We start from the raw sequence: 18,432 nt of genomic DNA, 5'->3' as shown, positions 1-18,432 counted from the left end.
AATTGTCTATGGTTAGTCTACTACATATTGTATAAAAGATTTGGGGATTTTTGTAAATGCCATAGCTGTTGGTGAGTTTCTCAGTTGTAAATAGCCTGTTATATAATGTATACATATTCTGCAGCTAATTCATTCCTTATGTAACTTTTTCAGTCAATAGAGTTACACCATAGATGAAGTTCACCTCAGAAATCCAATTGTAAATGAATAAAATATTTTACTTCTTTTCTTCAAATTGATAAAATAATAAAATATCGCTATCCATTAACATGCACAAAATTACACAAAAGGACTCTTCATAAATATAACCAGCCCTCAGCCAACCCCTTCTCATCAGTCTAAGAAGAGAGAAAAAATGGCTTTTGCAGAGTGCCCAGAAGGTAAAGAAATCAGAGAGTGCCACTATTTGCTATACATGATGTTTTAGTGGTCTGTCTGAATTAATACCAATACTAGAGAAAAAGCATGATTTGTGTATGAACTTCGTACAAATCGAAGCTTCATCACATGCTAGAATTATCACTGGTGTCAAACTGACCAATCTGAAGCCTAAATTCCTTTTTTACCATCTAACAGGTAAAGCATGAGCAGCAAGATTCTTCACACTGCCCTATCAATGTGCTTCATCCCTCACCTGGAGGGACCACTTCCAGGGGGGAGAGGAGAGGTCAGGCTTTGAGGTCCATTTGGTCCTTGGCTTCTAACTCCAAGGTTGCCAAGGAAGTGTCAGCTGTGATGGGGACACGTGTACTAGGAACTCTGCACAACTCATTTCACAGGTATTACCAAACAGCCATCAGATGGGAATGACTTTTAATCATTGCCCATCTGAACCAAATTTCAGCCAGTGGCCTAGAGGTGAAAGGCTCTGTAGCCCATTACCAATCTCCTGTTCCAGACAGTGTCCACCACACAAGAACATTTACCCAAGCATGTGAGAAGAGCAAATTGTATCAGGATAGCCCCAGAGAAGAATGAACAATACTGGCAAGGACCTATCTTACGAGGCATGAGGTTTTCTATTTCTCTGATCCTCATGAGACTGTCCGGAACCTATAATTGTCATCAGTGCAGCCACCTGGGTCAGCCAATCAGGAATCACTCGAAACAATTTCAGCCAATCAGAGTCATGCATGCCAGATCCTCGCTTGTTGGTTAGCATCTTGAACGTCCAATCTTCCATACTGCTCACTAAACCTGTCAAAATCCTGGTTACCCCTGTGGGGGGAAAAGAGGAAACTTTATCTGTATTCCTTCAGTCAGTGAAAAGTGAGCTTCAGAATCCAGCAGTTCAAAATTCAATGATAAGAGAAATGACTACACTATGCATGAACTTAGCAGGCTTGAATTAAAGATTAATTGTTTAGTAAGGACCTAATTCAAAACCCACTAAGTCAATGGGTATCTTTCTATTTATTTCAAGGAGCTATGGTTCGGACCATAAATTTCCTACATAGCTCAATCAATTTCAGATTCCTAGCTCTAAGCAACGGCCAATATCACAAGAATCAGCAGCCTTGTATTCATTCAAAAGCACTGGATCAAGACAGACCAAAAAGGATCTGTCATTCCTATGCATAGAGCCTTTCACAGTATGGTTTTATTTATTTACTTGCCAAGAATGCCTCATACATAAAAGCGCAAAACTTTCAACACAAGCACCCAACTTCTGCCTGGTAAATGTGCATGTGTATGTGCAAATTATAAAGGTGTGTGTAAAATGGGAAACTGCCTGTGCAAAGGTGTGATTACCTGCTCATTTACCCATTTTGCATATGCAAATGTGTATTCTCTGTCTGCTGAGCTGCATGTAACTATACACATTGTCATTATCCACATAAAGTGTTTAAGCTCTCTTTGAATCCTACTAAAGGTGCTGGCTTCGGTGATGTCTTGCGGCAAAGAGTTCCACAGATTGTGCATTATGGGGAAAAAAGGATTTCCTTTTTCAAATTTGTTGCCTTTCACGTTCACTGATTGTCCCCTTGTTTTTTATTAGAAGAAAGGGTAAACAGGAGAACCAGACTTACCTTTATTTTGTATATCTCTGTAAGGTCCCCTCTTATCTAAACTAAATGGTCTGGTCGTATCAATCTCTCCTCACACAGAAGTCTCTCCAGGCCTCTACTCATTGTCACCCAATACTGACCCCCTTCTATTCCGATACACAGTTTTGTGGAGAGGGTGATCAGAGCTTAGCACAGTATTCAGCTGATTGAATGCTATTTCTTTATGTTACGGCATTATGTTTTCAATATCACTAGCCTGTTCCTTATAACTACTTAACATTTTGTTTGTTTCTACCACTGCTGCACACTGAACACTGGTTTTATTCAGCTGTTCACATTGATACCTCTGGTCTCTTTCCCGAGTGGTTACATTAGTTTAGAACCCAGCAATAGTTCTCAAATGACTTTTTCCAATGTGTATTACCTTACATTTGTCAACACTGGATTTCCTCTGCCACGGTGCTACCCAAGCCCCTCATTACGTTAGGACGCCCTTTAGATTTCACTGATTTAAATTATTTTGTGTCATCTGCTGATTTTGCCAGCACACTGCTCACCTCTTTCTTCAGATCATTAATAAATATCTTACACAATACTGGAGCTAGTATAGAATCCTGTAGCAACCCATTGTTAACTTTTTTTCATACTGAAAATTGACCATTTAGCCCCACTTTTTTCCCCTATGTCTCTTACCAGTTTCTATGATTATTAAGAGCTTGTCTACACCGGACATTTGTTTGCGCAAGCCAGGGTGTGAATTTACAGTGCACTAACTTGCCATACAGTAATATCCCATACGGACACTACTACCATGCACTAGAAGTTTCGCAGTGCATTCTGATGTACTCCCATTTCAAACTGCAGTATGTCAAAAAACCACATTGCAGAACTTGCAGAGCGCTGACTAGGGTCAGCTTGGTGACTTTAGCATGGCAGGCTAATGCACTGTAGATTCACACTCTGGCTTCCCACAAAGTAACATCCTGTGCAAACAAGACCTTACTTTCTTTAGTAGCCTTTTGTGAGGGACTTTGTCAAAGGCTTTTTAAAGTCCAAATAAATTATATCAGCTAGTTCTCTTTTAATCACTTGTTCATTGACACACTGAAGGAAAAATTGAATGACAAGATGGGTAATTTCTTACCATTCTCCCCATTTATTCTTACGCTGTACTGCTGGCAGAGCTCATTTGCACGTTCATTTATTTCTTCCATGGCCCTGAGCTCTGGAGGCAACACCCCATTAATGTCCTTGTGACGACTAAGCACTGTTTGTCCCAGCTCTGTCCAGCGTTTCTGCAGGTTGGCAGCAGTCTTGAGGGTCTCCTTCTTCATTAGTAGAACTTCCCCTCCATATTGCTCCAGGTCCTCATTCAACATCTGAAAAGAAAGTAATGAACATGTCATCCCAGAAAAAGCTCTCAGCTGCCTGGGTCATCCCCACATGTGCAACAGAAAGTTGATGGATACCCTTTTGGCCCAAGATGAAAAAGTGCAAACTAAGCCACTATATAACAAACTTGGAGCCTTGCTTTATTTCTATCCTTCTTAGCATTTGTAGAGCTAAATATTAATTATTTGTTAGCAGCTTAGTTTGTAGGCTAGGGGAATATGCTTGTCAGAAAGTCTTACATTTTCCAAGTTCTTGAAGTCCTGTAGGATTTCCTCCAATATCTCTCCCTTCGTATTAGAGAAGCTTGCTTTCCCGCTAGAGGGACAAGGAGGGAAATTGAGAAGGGATGAGATACAAGAGAAACATTACTCCTGAATGAGCTAAAGTAAACTTATAATGTGTGCACGTGCTGCTACATGCTATATCCTGTACTTGAAACAGAGGCCTTTTTGCTAAGGGAAGGGTCTTTAGGGCTTCCTCCCCACCACTGACTTACACTCCCTCCCCTAGAATCACAAAAGTGTTTGGAGTCCCTTGTAGGAAAAAAGATTGCTTCAAACACAGAAGGAATGGAAGGCAAACAAATACTGGATGTTTAGTCCTCAGTAAGGCTGTGAATGAAACTGACAAAATGCTGTTCTTCACTAATACTGTAATCATCCTGGAAAAAATCTTCTTAAAATAATATTTTTATTCCTATTTTACTTTTTAAATGTGTAGCTCAACAAGTAAGTAGAATGAGGATGATAACCAAGTTAATGTTACTATGAGAACATTACATTTTGCATCTTCTGACTTTTAGTGTCTCATTTTGTAATCTTAGTGTTCTATTAAAATAAATTTTGGTATTTCACTTATTTGCATTTAAGTATAAAAATTATCAAACTTAAACAACAAACAAGAGCACTGTCAGACCAGTGAGAGAGTAAGCTTTCAGAAAGAAAACTCTGGTTATAAAGTCAGAGGGTGGAATCCTTGGTCCATTTGAAGTCAATGGAAAAACTCCCAGTGCCTTCAATGAGGTCAGGTTTTCCACCCGAGGTGTGGGAGGCTACTGGATAAACACAGTAGAACCTCAGAGTTACGAACACCAGAGTTACAAACTGATCAGTCAACCACAGACCTCCTTTGGAAGCAGAAGTTCGCAATCAAGCAGCAGCAGAGACAAAAAAAAAAAAAGGAAATACAGTACAGTACTGTGTTAAACATAAACTACTAAAAAAAAGGAAAAGCAGCATTTTTATTTTGCACAGTAAAGTTTCAAAGCTGTATTAAATCAATGTTTAAACATTTGAAAGAACAACTAAGACTGAGGGGAAAAACAACTGAGGAGAGTTGGCAGTTTTTCAAAGGGACACTATTAAGGGCCCAAAAGCAAGCTATTCCGCTGGTTAGGAAAGATAGAAAAAGTGGCAAAAGACCACCTTGGCTTAACCACGAGATCTTGCATGATCTAAAAAATAAAAAGGAGTCATATAAAAAATAGAAACTAGGACAGATTACAAAGGATGAATATAGGCAAACAACACAGGAATGCAGGGGCAAGATTAGAAAGGCAAAGGCACAAAATGAGCTCAAACTAGCTACAGGAATAAAGGGAAACAAGAAGACTTTTATCAATACATTAGAAGCAAGAGGAAGACCAAAGACAGGGTAGGCCCACTGCTCAGTGAAGAGGGAGAAACAGTAACAGGAAACTTGGAAATGGCAGAGATGCTTAATGACTTCTTTGTTTCGGTCTTCACCGAGAAGTCTGAAGGAATGCCTAACATAGTGAATGCTAATGGGAAGGGGGTATGTTTAGCAGATAAAATAAAAAAAGAACAAGTTAAAAATCACTTAGAAAAGTTAAATGCCTGCAAGTCACCAGGGCCTGATGAAATGCATCCTAGAATACTCAAGGAGCTAATAGAGGAGGTATCTGAGCCTCTAGCTATTATCTTTGGAAAATCATGGGAGACGGGAGAGATTCCAGAAGACTGGAAAAGGGCAAATATAGTGCCCATCTATAAAAAGGGAAATAAAAACAACCCAGGAAACTACAGACCAGTTAGTTTAACTTCTGTGCCAGGGAAGATAATGGAGCAAGTAATTAAGAAAATCATCTGCAAACACTTGGAAGATGGTAAGGTGATAGGGAACAGCCAGCATGGATTTGTGAAGAACAAATCATGTCAAACCAATCTGATAGCTTTCTTTGATAGGATAACGAGCCTTGTGGATAAGGGTGAAGCTATGGATGTATACCTAGACTTTAGTAAGGCATTTGATACGGTCTCGCATGATATTCTTATCGATAAACTAGGCAAATACAATTTAGATGGGGCTACTATAAGGTGGGTGCATAACTGGCTGGATAACCGTACTCAGAGAGTTGTTATTAATGGTTCCCAATCCTGCTGGAAAGGCATAACAAGTGGGGTACCGCAGGGGTCTGTTTTGGGACCGGCTCTGTTCAATATCTTCATCAACGACTTAGATATTGGCATAGAAAGTACGCTTATTAAGTTTGCGGATGATACCAAACTGAGAGGGATTGCAACTGCTTTGGAGGACAGGGTCATAATTCAAAATGATCTGGACAAATTGGAGAAATGGTCTGAGTTAAACAGGATGAAGTTTAACAAAGACAAATGCAAAGTGCTCCACTTAGGAAGAAAAAATCAGTTTCACACATACAGAATGGGAAGAGACTGTCTAGGAAGGAGTACGGTAGAAAGGGATCTAGGGGTTATAGTGGACCACAAGCTAAATATGAGTCAACAGTGTGATGCTGTTGCAAAAAAAGCAAACATGATTCTGGGATGTATTAACAGGTGTGTTGTGAGCAAGACACGAGAAGTCATTCTTCCGCTCTACTCTGCTCTGGTTAGGCCTCAGCTGGAGTATTGTGTCCAGTTCTGGGCACCGCATTTCAAGAAAGATATGGAGAAATTGGAGAGGGTCCAGAGAAGAGCAACAAGAATGATTAAAGGTCTTGAGAACATGACCTATGAAGGAAGGCTGAAAGAATTGGGTTTGTTTAGTTTGGAAAAGAGAAGACTGAGAGGGGACATGATAGCAGTTTTCAGGTATTTAAAAGGGTGTCATAAGGAGGAGGGAGAAAACTTGTTCACCTTAGCCTCTAAGGATAGAACAAGAAGCAATGGGTTTAAACTGCAGCAAAGGAGGTCTAGGTTGGACATTAGGAAAAAGTTCCTAACTGTCAGGGTGGTTAAACACTGGAATAAATTGCTTAGGGAGGTGTGGAATCTCCATCTCTGGAGATATTTAAGAGTAGGTTAGATAAGTGTCTATCAGGGATGGTCTAGACAGTATTTGGTCCTGCCATGCGGGCAGGGGACTGGACTCGATGACCTCTCGAGGTCCCTTCCAGTCCTAGAATCCATGAATCTATGAATCTATGTTTTGTTTAGAGTTACAGACATTTCAGAATTACAAACAACCTCTATTTCTGAGGTGTTCATAACTCGGAGGTTTACTGTGGTAGGAAGTTTTCTACAATCTGGATTCATAGACAGAAATGGATTTCAGGATTCGATACCTAGGATCTGTTGAAAAAACAAGCCACAGTTATTATTTGAGGACATTGTATTAAAAGTGTTTAGTTGTTTTATATTTTTTTCTCTCTACTTTCCCCCTTAAGAAAGACTGTATTGTACCTAACGTTGCCACTGAAGAAGACTTGTTTTGGAGCTTGTCTACACTGGCAAGTTTTTTCGATGAAACAATTTCGACAAGGAAAAATCGACAAAAGCAAAGTTGCCAAAGCGTGTCTACATTTGCTTCCACTGTTGACAGATCGTGTCCACATTCGGGGCATCTTTGTCAACAGCGAGAGCAATGGACTGTGAGTATGTATCCCACAGTGCCTGGCGACACCATCCATCGCTAAGTGTTGCGGGAATGTGGAAACGGAGCACGGCTCATCCTGGGATGTGCAAAATGTACTGTCATGCACCGCTTTCTGTCCCACCCTTTCAAAGGTTTCTGGCTTCCTTTCGCACCCTTTTTCCAACTGTCATTCTTTTATACTGTGCACCAGCATCTGCAGTGAGAGAGGATGGATCCCGCACTTCTCTCCTATGTGCTGTTAGCTGTCGTGAGGACATCGCGCATGGCAGCACAGTTACTCTCAGAGTTACTTGCAAAGTTAGCAGAGGATGAATCACAGGCCTCCGAGTGTGATATGGACAGCAGCAACTTATCTGTGCTTTGTGCATTCACAGAGCAGCTGCATACGGTAGACCATCACTTTTGGGCTAGGGAAACAAGCACTGATTAGTGGGATCGCATTGTCATGTAGATGTGGGATGACTACCAGTGGGTACAGAACTTTAGGCTGCGTAAAGCAACCTTCATGGAGCTATGTGCTGAGCTGTCCCTCGAACTGCGGCACAAGGACACCAGACTGAGAGCTGCCCTTTCGGTAGAGAAGCGTGTTGCGATCGCTGTGTGGAAGCTGGCGAATCCAGACTGCTACTGGTTGCAAATCAATTTGGAGTAGGAAAGTCCACTGTTGGGGCTGTATTACTCCAAGTGTGCAGGACAATAAATCACATCCTGCTGTATAGGACCGTGACTCTGGGAAATGTGCATGAAATAGTGGATGGTTTTGCAGAGATGGGTTCCCTAACTGTGGCGGGGCGATTGATGGCACACACATTTCAATTTTAGTGCCAGACCACCTTGCCTCTGAATATATCAATAGGAAGGGATACTTCTCCATGGTGTTGCAGGCGCTTGTGGATCACCAGGGGCATTTCATGGACATCAATGCAGGCTGGTCTGGAAAGGTGCATGATGCATGCATCTTCAGAAACAGTGGCCTGTACAGAAAGCTGCAGGCAGGGACTTCCTTTCCAGACCACAAGTTCACAGTGGGGGATGTGGAAATGCCCATAGTAATCCTGGGAGACCCGGCTTACACCTTATAGCCCTGGCTCATGCAGCCTTATACAGGGCACCTGGACAGCAGCAAGGAGTGTTTTAACAACAGGCTGAACAGGTGCCACATGATAGTCGAATGTGCCTTTGGCCGTTTGAAAGCTCGCTGGAGGTGTCTCAATGGCAGGCTAGACCTTACCGAGGATAATATTCCCATGGTCTGTAGCGTAGCTAGCGGGGTGCAGGGGAAGCAGCCGCTTCCCCTCAGCACATTTTCCAAAGGCGGCGCCTGCCACCAGCATGGCCGGAGGAGCCATGGAGGGGGGGCGGGCGCGGCCGGAGGAGCGAGGGGGCCGGCTCCTTGGCCATCGCACCCCACATTCAGCGCGGCCCCAACATCGCTGCAGCCACCTCCTACCTGCGGCGGCTCAGGGCTGGGCGGCCAAGCGCTCCCTGCCCCTTGCTAATGCGGCAGCAACAGCATCTCCCGGCAGTGGCTCGCGACCCCGCATCCCATCGCGGTGGGCGGGGAGAGGCGAAACAGCCCCTGCGCCTTTAAGGCCGCTTGGCTGGCGAGCCCCGCGTGGATCACACCGAGCGCCAGGAGTGGGCTGATGTTTACCCCGGACAGCGACGGGAGGGTCAGGGCCCAGCCCGTGGAGCGAGGCTCAGCCAGCGTCTCATGAGCTGGACCCGGGATCCGCCCGCAGCGTGGGGCTGGGATCAGCCAGGGACAGGCTCTGGCATGGTGCAGGAGCCTGGGGCGGAGGGGGGGGGGACAGACGGACCCCGCGGGTGGGGCCGGGCGGCGCACCCCGGCGGGGACACCTGCAGAGCGGGCTGGGCAGGAGAGACTCTCCCGGGACCGCAGGGGGACTGGGATATCCGCACCACTGGGAAGCCCACCGGAGTCCTGAGTCGGGCCCTGGGATTAATCTGGGGGGGGAACGGGAGGAGCCAAGGGGGGGCGTGACCAGAGGAGGAGCCAAGGGGGAGGCGCCTTTTTTATGTTTGCTCCCCCTACACTCAGAACCTGGCTCGCCACTGCCCATGGTCATAGCCGCATGCTGCACTATGGATAATCTGTGTGACTCTAAGGGTGACATGTTTGCTCAGGTGTGGAGCACTGAGGCAGAGCACTTGGCTGCACAGTTTGAACAGCCAGATGCTAGGGCTGTCAGAGGAGCCCAGAGGGCTGCTATTAACATCAGAGAGGCTTTGAGGAACCGCTTTGACAATGAGGGGCAGTAATACATGTCTGCTTTGGAGTTGCTTCCCAGGTGCATCCATGTACAATTTTGGGGCCCAAGATCTATGCAACACAATGCTTTACAAGCCTGTTCCCGAGACTGAATTGAATGCTATACGCTTTTGTAGAACACAGAATAAAAACGCTGTACCATTAAATACCTTAGTCTTTATTTATTGTTAAAAAGGGTAAAACCTCACAACTGTGTGTAGCTCCAGCTATCATTGTGCAAGCTGTGAGAAGGGGTGAAGTGATGGGGAAACTCAGGAGTGCTGTGAAGTGAAAAGGAATGTGTGGGCATAGAGGGGTGTGGGATTGGCAAAGAATTCTGCATCTGGATGTGCTGCAGTGGAAGTCGACCACAGATCTGCTCAGTCTGCAGCTGTATCAAAGATTTGAGCATCTCTGTCTGATCCTCCATAACTTTTATCATCCACTCTGTTGCTTGCCTGGCAAAAGCAGCATTCTCTTTTCTGTCCTGCCTTTTGGTTTCCCAGCACTCTTTCCATTCCCTGGTCTGTCTCTCATCGTGCTGCAGCACCTCCCAGAACATGTCTTCTTTTCTACGCTTATGTTTTTTTCTTATCTGCCAAAGCCGGTCCACTAGGTGCGTGGTGTGTTCTTCAAGGTCTGTGCTGAACAGAAGAGGGATTGTTACATTCCAGCAAATGATTGAAACATTTTAGTAAAAAGGGTATTTCCTAGTAGAAATCACTTTCTTTCTGAGACTCTAGGCAGGCACACAGCTTCGCGAGCACCCCAATCATGGTGAGTGTCGGGAGTGGGGGGAAGGCGATTGTGCGTACGGACAAAATGGTCATGGCTTGCAGGGCAGCTTTGCAGGGAACTCATTCTAAAATTATCCCACACTTTTTCACAGGCGACCAACCTGCTGGCTGACATCTCGCTGTTGCGGGTGACCAGAGAAACCAGGGCACAACTGCTGAATGTTTGTGGCTTTCACCCCGGTCTATATGCAGCTTAGCTATGTGCCGCTTTGGTCCCAGCTCCAGTGATTGCTAAATGGCATGGTACAGTTTCCTACAATGGGGGAACTAACAAGGCTGCCATCCCTTGGAATCTGCGGCACAGGATTAATAAGTACCTCTTGGAAACTTTCCAGAGCCTCTCTCTGGAGGATTCCCTACAGGTCTCGATGTCCATTGACACCCTGCTTGGCCATGCAGAATAGCTACACAGGGCAATGTCCAGCTCACAGAAAACACTACCCGCCTCCCATTTTTTGATTCCCTACACAAGCCACAGCAACTTACCCGGCGTCTCATCTGCTTCCTGCTCCCCGTTGAGCACTTCTGGAGTGGAGAAAAGTTCCTGGCTGCCTGCCCCACCGGGCGACCCTGTTGGGAGCACCACATCCTCTTCCAGCTTGACTTCTTCATCCAGAATTTCAGCCTGTGAGTTACCCCCTCTTTCTGCTGCCTGCGAAGTATCCACGGGGCTTAGGGTGACCAGACAGCAAATGTGAAAAATTGGGATTTGGGTGGGGGGGTAATAGGAGCCTATATAAGAAAAAGACCCAAAAATCGGGATTGTCCCTATAAAATCGGGACATCTGGTCACCCTAACGGGGCTATCGGCGATGGAGGTGGGGTCACCACCGAGGATAGCATTCAGCTCCTTATAGAAGCGGCAGTGATGGTTCGCCTCCTGCACCTTATGGTATGCCTGCCTCAGCTTCTTTATCTTCACTCTGCACTGCTGCGTGTCCCGATCATAGCCCTTTTCGCACAAGCCTCGAGAAATCTGCCCATATGTGTCCTGATTCCTACAGGTCACTTGCAGCTGCGACTGAACAGACTTCTCTCCCCATATAATGATCAGATCCAACAACTCATCAGTGGTCCAAGTGGGAGTGCGTTTGGTGCGATAGCCAGTCATGCTCACCTGGGAAGCTCCTCTGGGAAGCCAGAAAGCAGGAAATTAAATCTAAAATTCCCGGGGCTTGCAAGGGGGAGGGGTGAGTTGGCTGCAGGGCAGCGGAGTTCAAACCGGCAGCATGGGAATTGTGGGATACTTTCTGGAGGCCAATAAAATCGAAAAAAACCCTGTGGTGTCTACACTGCATGTCTGTCAACAATAAAGGGAGGGGAAAAGACAAAAGTCTCTCGCAGGGGTGGAAGTTTTTTGTTGCCAAAACTAGGCGTTTTTTTTCTGGAAAAAGTCACACTGCATACACACGGTACGCTATCACTGTTTTGTCATCAAAAGCCAGTTTTTGGTGATAAAACTTGCCAGTGTAGACAAGCCCTTAGTGTGTGTTAGTACTTAGGATATAGTATAGTCCTTCCATTAGATAGGATCTACTATTTATTTTTTCCCTTTGTTTGGAGACGATCAACCTTTATCCTTGTCATTATTATTCTTCATTACATGCATTGTGGAAGTCCCAGTCATGAACCAGGATTTCATTGTGCTCGGCATTGAAAAAACACAGCACAAATAGATGGTCTAAAAACCTTACAAGCTACATGGCCTCTGAGGTGTTGGATGTTATCTTGAATGCCTGTATTTTAGTAATGTTTCATCTTAGGTGATCATTTCTCCCCATTCGCTTCAAAATCCTCATGGTAACAGACAAATAGATCTCATAATTTACTATGAAATCTTTTGTTTTCTGTTGTTCAGCGGGGAGTAAGATAGAATTATTGCACAAGGCATGAACAGAAGTCTACATCACCATATTGGAGCTGACAGATTTCAACTGTGGACAAGGTTTTCAAAATAAACAAACAGAATAATGTAAGGTGTATGCAGTTTGCACCCAGTGAGCCAAATCCTCCAGCTAATGGTGGTCTTGCCTGAGTACGGGCTGCCAGGTTTGGTGCACTGCAATTTTCTGTCACATAAAGGTGGTGGAGGTAGCTAGTGTACCACTGCCCAAATTAAACAATCACTCCTGGACACTCACAAAACATTGTCCTGGAAGTACTGCATCCACTTGGTGAGGCCATTCTGAACCATTCGCAGCTTCTCCCTGCTGGAGTTTTCAGCATGTTCCACTTCAATTCCAATGCGGTCCAACAGCTCCCTGAACTGCTCAGTCATCTCCTGCAAATCGGAAAGGTCTGCTGTGTCCTGTGTGCATCACAAGAAAGAATGGGAGAGCCATAAGGCAAGGGACCTTCCATTTCACTGGGATCAGAACAGTGACCACTCAGCTGTCTGAAGAAGTACCCACTTCACAGACTGCTAGCTGGAAAATGTTCTGCAGTTCCACAGCATACGCAATGACCTTGGGAGCTGGACATTTCACCAGTGGCATTAGGACTGAGGCAAACATGACTCAGCTCAGCACCTGAGTTTTGTATTTGTGCTGAAACATCAGAAGGCAAATGTGCAAGGCCAGCACTGTTGAGGATACAATTACACTAGCATTGATTTGGCTTGGTCTTCTGAGGATGAACAGAGGGAGCGAAGTAGGAAAAGCCATGAAGAGAAGGGAAAACAGAGAAATGAAGAGAGTTGAGGACAGAGCGACGGGAGGGGAGAAAACGGAACAGCAGGGAGAGGAACAGAGAGAAAGAGAGAGGGGAGATAGGGAACCTATTCAAACCATACTGTTCATTCAAACCTGAGCCAAAACTTTAAAGTTCAAATAGTAACTGGGAAGCATGAAATTCTGCACTGAGACAGATGGACCCTGCACAGACACAAGCTCTCCAAACATAGCCTTCTCCACACCACAGTCATACATCACAAAAAGGACTCTACCTGTGATGCCAGAAGCACTATGAAGTGTCTGATGACTTTGGTCCATGCTTTTTCACTGACATAGAGCTTGCGAGACAACGTGAGCTGGTTTCTTTCGATCACCTGCAAGGAACACAGTTATTTATACCGGCTTTTTTGGGAGTGGTGAGGAGGTTAGAGAACAACCCGGGAGATAACTGACCCAAGCTCCACTGTGTAAGAAACATAGCTTGAAAAGCTGACTTCACACTAGCACTCCCTAAGCTATAAGAGACTATGGGCAGAGCTGTGACAGGATTTACAGGGCCAGGACAAGTAGTCTTCTGCCTTCCTGTGACTTGTCCCCTACAGTGACCCCATGCCCCCAGAGAGGCAGCTATCTCTTACAGGCCTGCCTCCTCCACTGCAGGACTCACCCTCTCACCTTGAGTCTGTTTCCCACCAATGTTTTACTGCCCTTGCTTTTCCTTGTCTCTGCTCCCCGCTTGCAGTTACTCCTCCCATTTGCTGCTTCCCTCATATATCTGCCCCATCTCATTTTTCTTTCAAACACCCCTCATCTACTTTTGCTGTTGTTCTCAGTCCCTTTCCCTTGGCTCTCTCCAATTCTTTCACTACCTTGTCTCTGCTCCTCACTGTTTTAGCCCCCTGCTCCATTGTTGCCTCTTTTTGCCCTGTCTGGCTTATCAGGTGGCTCAGGATGGCCCAGGGCTGCCCTTCTACTGTCACAGTGAGCGCTCGTTGTGTCTCCCCAACACCTGCTCCTGGCTGACCCCCACTGGAGCAGGTGGCACTAGCGTGAACTCCTCCTGCTGCACATATTATTGCTAGGTGCTGTACCCAAACACTAGCAGACTGTCCCTGTCCAAAGTGGTTGGTGAGTACTGACCCACAACATACAAGAGGGGCATCAACCATTTTAACCCTGACTCATGGCATGAGAAAGGGCCAGGAAATACAGACCAGTCTCTTACCAGCACTGCTGCGCATCACACACGTCCTGCTGTGCAGACCCACTGAGAGGCCCACCTTTCACTACAAACCCAGGCCCTGGACAACTGTTTCCCCTCATCACCAGACACACTACAGCCTTGCTATCTGGAGTGAAAGATCTGAATAGATGTTGCTGTTACAGGCCTCACAGAGTACAGTTTGTAGAACAGAACTCCATAAAAAATGGCTACCTAAGTGCCAATGGCCACCATAGCGAATAAATGAACAGCATGTGACAACAGCAGAACCAAAGTGTGTGGTAAAGCCACCTACTGTCATCGGTTTGATCCACAACCTAACAATCCAAGTACACTCCTTGAGGAGGAGAGAACTTCCTTACCACACTACCTCGCTTGAGCTTAAACACCAGCAGGAACCTCCTTAGAATACCTCACTGTGTGATGGAGGATGGCCAAAGCCCAACATATCCCAGCTAGTAGGGATGGAGATTTAAAGGACTGCTCAGCAACTTTTGGCTTTTATTCCACATGATATGCAAAGTATCCGAGTATTTTATAAGTAACAATGGTGAGCCCATGCTCAATTACATCCAAGCAGATGGCTCCTGTATGTAAAAGCGGCAGTAGAACACTAAAGCCCCTGGTTTGAAACTTCGTGGAGCTCTCTGGAAGGCAATAACCTTGGTCAAATAACAATAGATTGTAAATTTGCATTAACTTACTCAAATTCAGGCACAAACCATCAGGATAATGTGCCTTTTAAAGTTAAACTGTAACAGAAACCACATGTGGCATTTATGATAGGTACCAAATATACCAATAAAAATGTCTGTACCATATTTCCAATATTGTATTTTTCTTGGTAAAAACAGTCCTCAAGAGATGAAGTAAGGCACTACTCAGGATGAGCAAGAGTGGAATAATCTGGCCACTAATAATCTCTTAAAAGGAAAAATATGAAAAGGAAATGTAAAAATATCAAGCCATTTCCAATAACTCTGAACAGATGTACTTTGAAGGACTAGTAATGTTGTCCATGGGAAACTCGGAGAGCCAAAAAAAAAAAGTGTTCCCACTCTGTTTCTGCAGAACTATTGCTGCCTCATCCTAAGGAAGAACCTGAAAAACTACCAGGCAAGTTCTCACAGCAAATGTTAAACTTGAATGGGATAAAATAAGAGATCACAAATGTGGACACAGTAGAAAAAGAAAGTAAAATATAGTCTTGAAATTACAGAAAAAGTCTAGGGAATCTGGGTTGGATAATCTAAACTTTGAGAAAAGTCAAGGAAGCATTTTAGTGACACTATTTCTGAAAATACACAAGCCACTCTCTGATTTCATATGAAATCCTCTAGCACTGAGCCTGAAGATCAGCACCAGAAAAAGCAATATATATCTGTCAGTTTCCACAGTTAAAAGGGCCAAAAAGCAGTAGTCCCCTGGGACAAGCAGTCTTGGCAGGTCTGGGAGTACAAGATTTCAGTTAAACAAAACCTGCTTTGGAAATCCTAGAGCAGGAGTTTTGGTTACGATGGTTTGTATCCTGCAGTAAGGCAGTGTCCTCCATGATGCTGTCTGTACCTACCTTCATTGCCAGGTCATATGTAGCTGAGCTCCAGATTTCTTTCTCTTGGGTTAACTGGAGCAGCTGGGTCTCAAGCCTCGCTCTTTGTAACTCATACAACTCACGATATTCTTCCACAAGACTGAGAGAAGAAGACAGAAAGACAAGGTGTGGGTGAAGTAATACCTTTTATTGGACCAATTTCTCTTGGTGAGAGAGACAAGCTAAATGCAAGGTGGAACAGATTGTTTAGCATAAGTTTACTTAATTTATTACATTTTAATCCGAATACCTTTCCCAGACCTGAAGAAGAGCTCTGTGTGGCTCCAAAGCTGGTCTATCTCACCAACAAAAGTTGGTCCAATAAAAGATATTACCTTATCCATCTTGTTTCTCTAATATCCTGGGACTGATACAGCTACAATTACACTGCATAGAAGATGACAGAGGTACACTACTGGAATCCACATTCCCCTCCTCCTAACCTAGTTTTTTATCTTTCTCAAGCTCCCAAACATTTCTCAGATACCTGCTTCAGCCAGATCTCTTTCCTCTATTACCACACTCCACAGGCCTGCCAATCCACAGCTCCTTTCCCTGAATCCCAAATAAGCCCTTTTACTGATATTCCCATTGTGAGTTCCCAACAAGTCTGGAGACAAGTCTGTGCTGGGCTTAGGCTGACTGTTCTATTCATAACGCAACCTTCCCTAGGTCAGGTGTTTCAGAACTCAATGCAGGAGTCTGACACACTCTGCACCAGTTGGCCCCTCAGAGATTGAGGTCTGTAATGTTTTTTTGCAGACTGTCAAGAGACAGGGAACTCAGAACTGGGAGGACAAGGAGGGGGCAGTACTTAGTAAAAATCATTAAAATGTGAAAATACACAGACAACAAATACAAAGGACTTTTAATGGTTAAAACTTGAAACATTAAAACAACTTATCCCTTTGAGAAATTTGGCACTATTTAGAGAAATTTCTGTGCAGTATACTGGGTTGGATATACTGCACAGAAATAACCAGTTTCCCACAGAGAGAGAGAAATCAATATTCCACACCCCCTCTACAATGCCCTAAAGAGAGAGAAATCAGTGTGTCACAGCCCTGCCCACAGAGAGTAAACACTGTGCCACATCACCTGTGAGACAATAGAAGTAGTATGTGCTTTGCCTTCAACTCAAAGACATCATATTGCTTCAGAAATGTTGCCTGCGCTCCAACCTTCCCTGGGCTGAAGGAACTCACTTTGCATTCAGCTCAGCGTCCCGCACTGCATCAGCCAGCTCCTCATGGGCCCGTTCTGCTTCTCTCGTCACCCTGAAGTCATGTTCTCGGACCTCGCATAGCTCACTGGAATAGCATAGAACAGTCATTTCACAGCCTGCTGCAATCAGAACAATTCAGAGTCAACCTGCCAATCTCAATCTAGAGTGCCCTTAGCTGTCTTGTGTGCTTCCCTTCCGCAAACAGCCAATCATCTCATCTATGTCCTTCCAGTGCACACAAAACTCTATGGTCTTCTTGTGCACACATTTTGCTTAAAGCTCTCCCTCTACAGACAGCTTTGCATAACATTTCAAACAAGATGGATGGATTTAAAACAAAGCTATTTAAATCACTGATTTTTAATCATGATTGAAATTAGCAAGCAGAAAACCTTGATTTAAATCATAGTACTTTTTAGTTATTTTCCTAAAGAAAGGTTGATTCTCATTGATCGGTAACAGAAAACATATTGATTTGCAACCAAATATAGTCCTTACACTAAGTTTAGTGCTTCAAGGAAGATACACCATACCTATACACATTCATTTAAGCAATAATATAGCTTACCGTACATTTATTCTGATTCTTAGCTTTCCATTTTTTAAGTTAGAAAATGGTGAATGATGCATTTCATACTTACTAGATGATGATTAATTATTTACTTGTGATTTGTGTTAAGCTCTGTTTCGATGGAAATTCAAATTCAATTAAAAATGCACCAAAACAGTATTTTATTTATTAATTAAAACTATTTAAAATATGTTGAAATATGCCCCCAAAAAATCAAAAAGTTTATCAAAATAAGTTTTGCATTTAAAATTAACCAATTTATTAAACAAAGAAGGTATTATTTGTATTTAATGAATTGAACTTACTGTTTCTGGTCACCAGGTCCTTCAACATTTTAGAACTAGTAAATCTCATCCTCTCACAAGTAGTTTTTATTCATAGCTTGGAAGAGAAAAACAAGCTTTCCTGCTTTTTCAACTCCCAAGTGGTTTTTTAACTTTGAATGAACTAGTCATTGAACTGAACTACCCGAATAAACTAAAATGAAGAAAATATTCTCTCTGAACAAGCAGAAAAGGCTACTGCTGTCAAAAGCTAATTTAACACTTCATACGTTAGTTCTAGATGCCTAGCAAGTGACTATCATCAGCTCAATGGTTTGACTTTCTTTAAAACTTGGCAGCAAATATTCACTACTTAATATTTTTTTATTTAATTTAAATGATTTAAATAAATTATAATTAACTTAGGTCTTAACATAGGCTATCATTATTTCAAATTTATTTTTAAATAGGTTTATTTTTCAATTCAATTTAAAGAAAGTTCAATTTAAATTTAAAACAAATGTGAGTTTTTAATTTTTTTAGATAATCATTGATTGTTATCC

At 43.7% G+C, this 18,432-nt stretch overlaps 1 protein-coding gene across 7 annotated transcripts in view; it reads right to left on the bottom strand.

The window, feature by feature from the left end:
- The window catches only part of AXDND1 (axonemal dynein light chain domain containing 1), a 74,374-nt gene that overhangs the window by 19,737 nt on the left and 36,205 nt on the right, over positions 1-18,432 (bottom strand). For all 7 annotated transcript variants that reach the window (XR_004646884.1, XR_004646885.1, XR_004646886.1 and 4 more), the window contains exons 11-17: positions 17,016-17,120; positions 15,790-15,910; positions 13,270-13,371; positions 12,467-12,633; positions 3,641-3,716; positions 3,154-3,388; positions 1,005-1,218 (exon numbers count right to left, since the gene is read on the bottom strand). Coding sequence is in view for 4 of the 7 variants with exons in the window: in XM_034779693.1 (XP_034635584.1) it covers positions 1,005-1,218; positions 3,154-3,388; positions 3,641-3,716; positions 12,467-12,633; positions 13,270-13,371; positions 15,790-15,910; positions 17,016-17,120 (1,020 nt within the window). In the remaining 3 variants the exon portion in view is untranslated. The remainder of the gene's footprint in view (positions 1-1,004; positions 1,219-3,153; positions 3,389-3,640; positions 3,717-12,466; positions 12,634-13,269; positions 13,372-15,789; positions 15,911-17,015; positions 17,121-18,432) is intronic.

The sequence above is a fragment of the Trachemys scripta genome, chromosome 8 (assembly GCF_013100865.1).
Source record: "Trachemys scripta elegans isolate TJP31775 chromosome 8, CAS_Tse_1.0, whole genome shotgun sequence".
NCBI lineage: Eukaryota > Metazoa > Chordata > Testudines > Emydidae > Trachemys > Trachemys scripta.
This window is presented reverse-complemented; position numbering and strand designations above follow the sequence as displayed.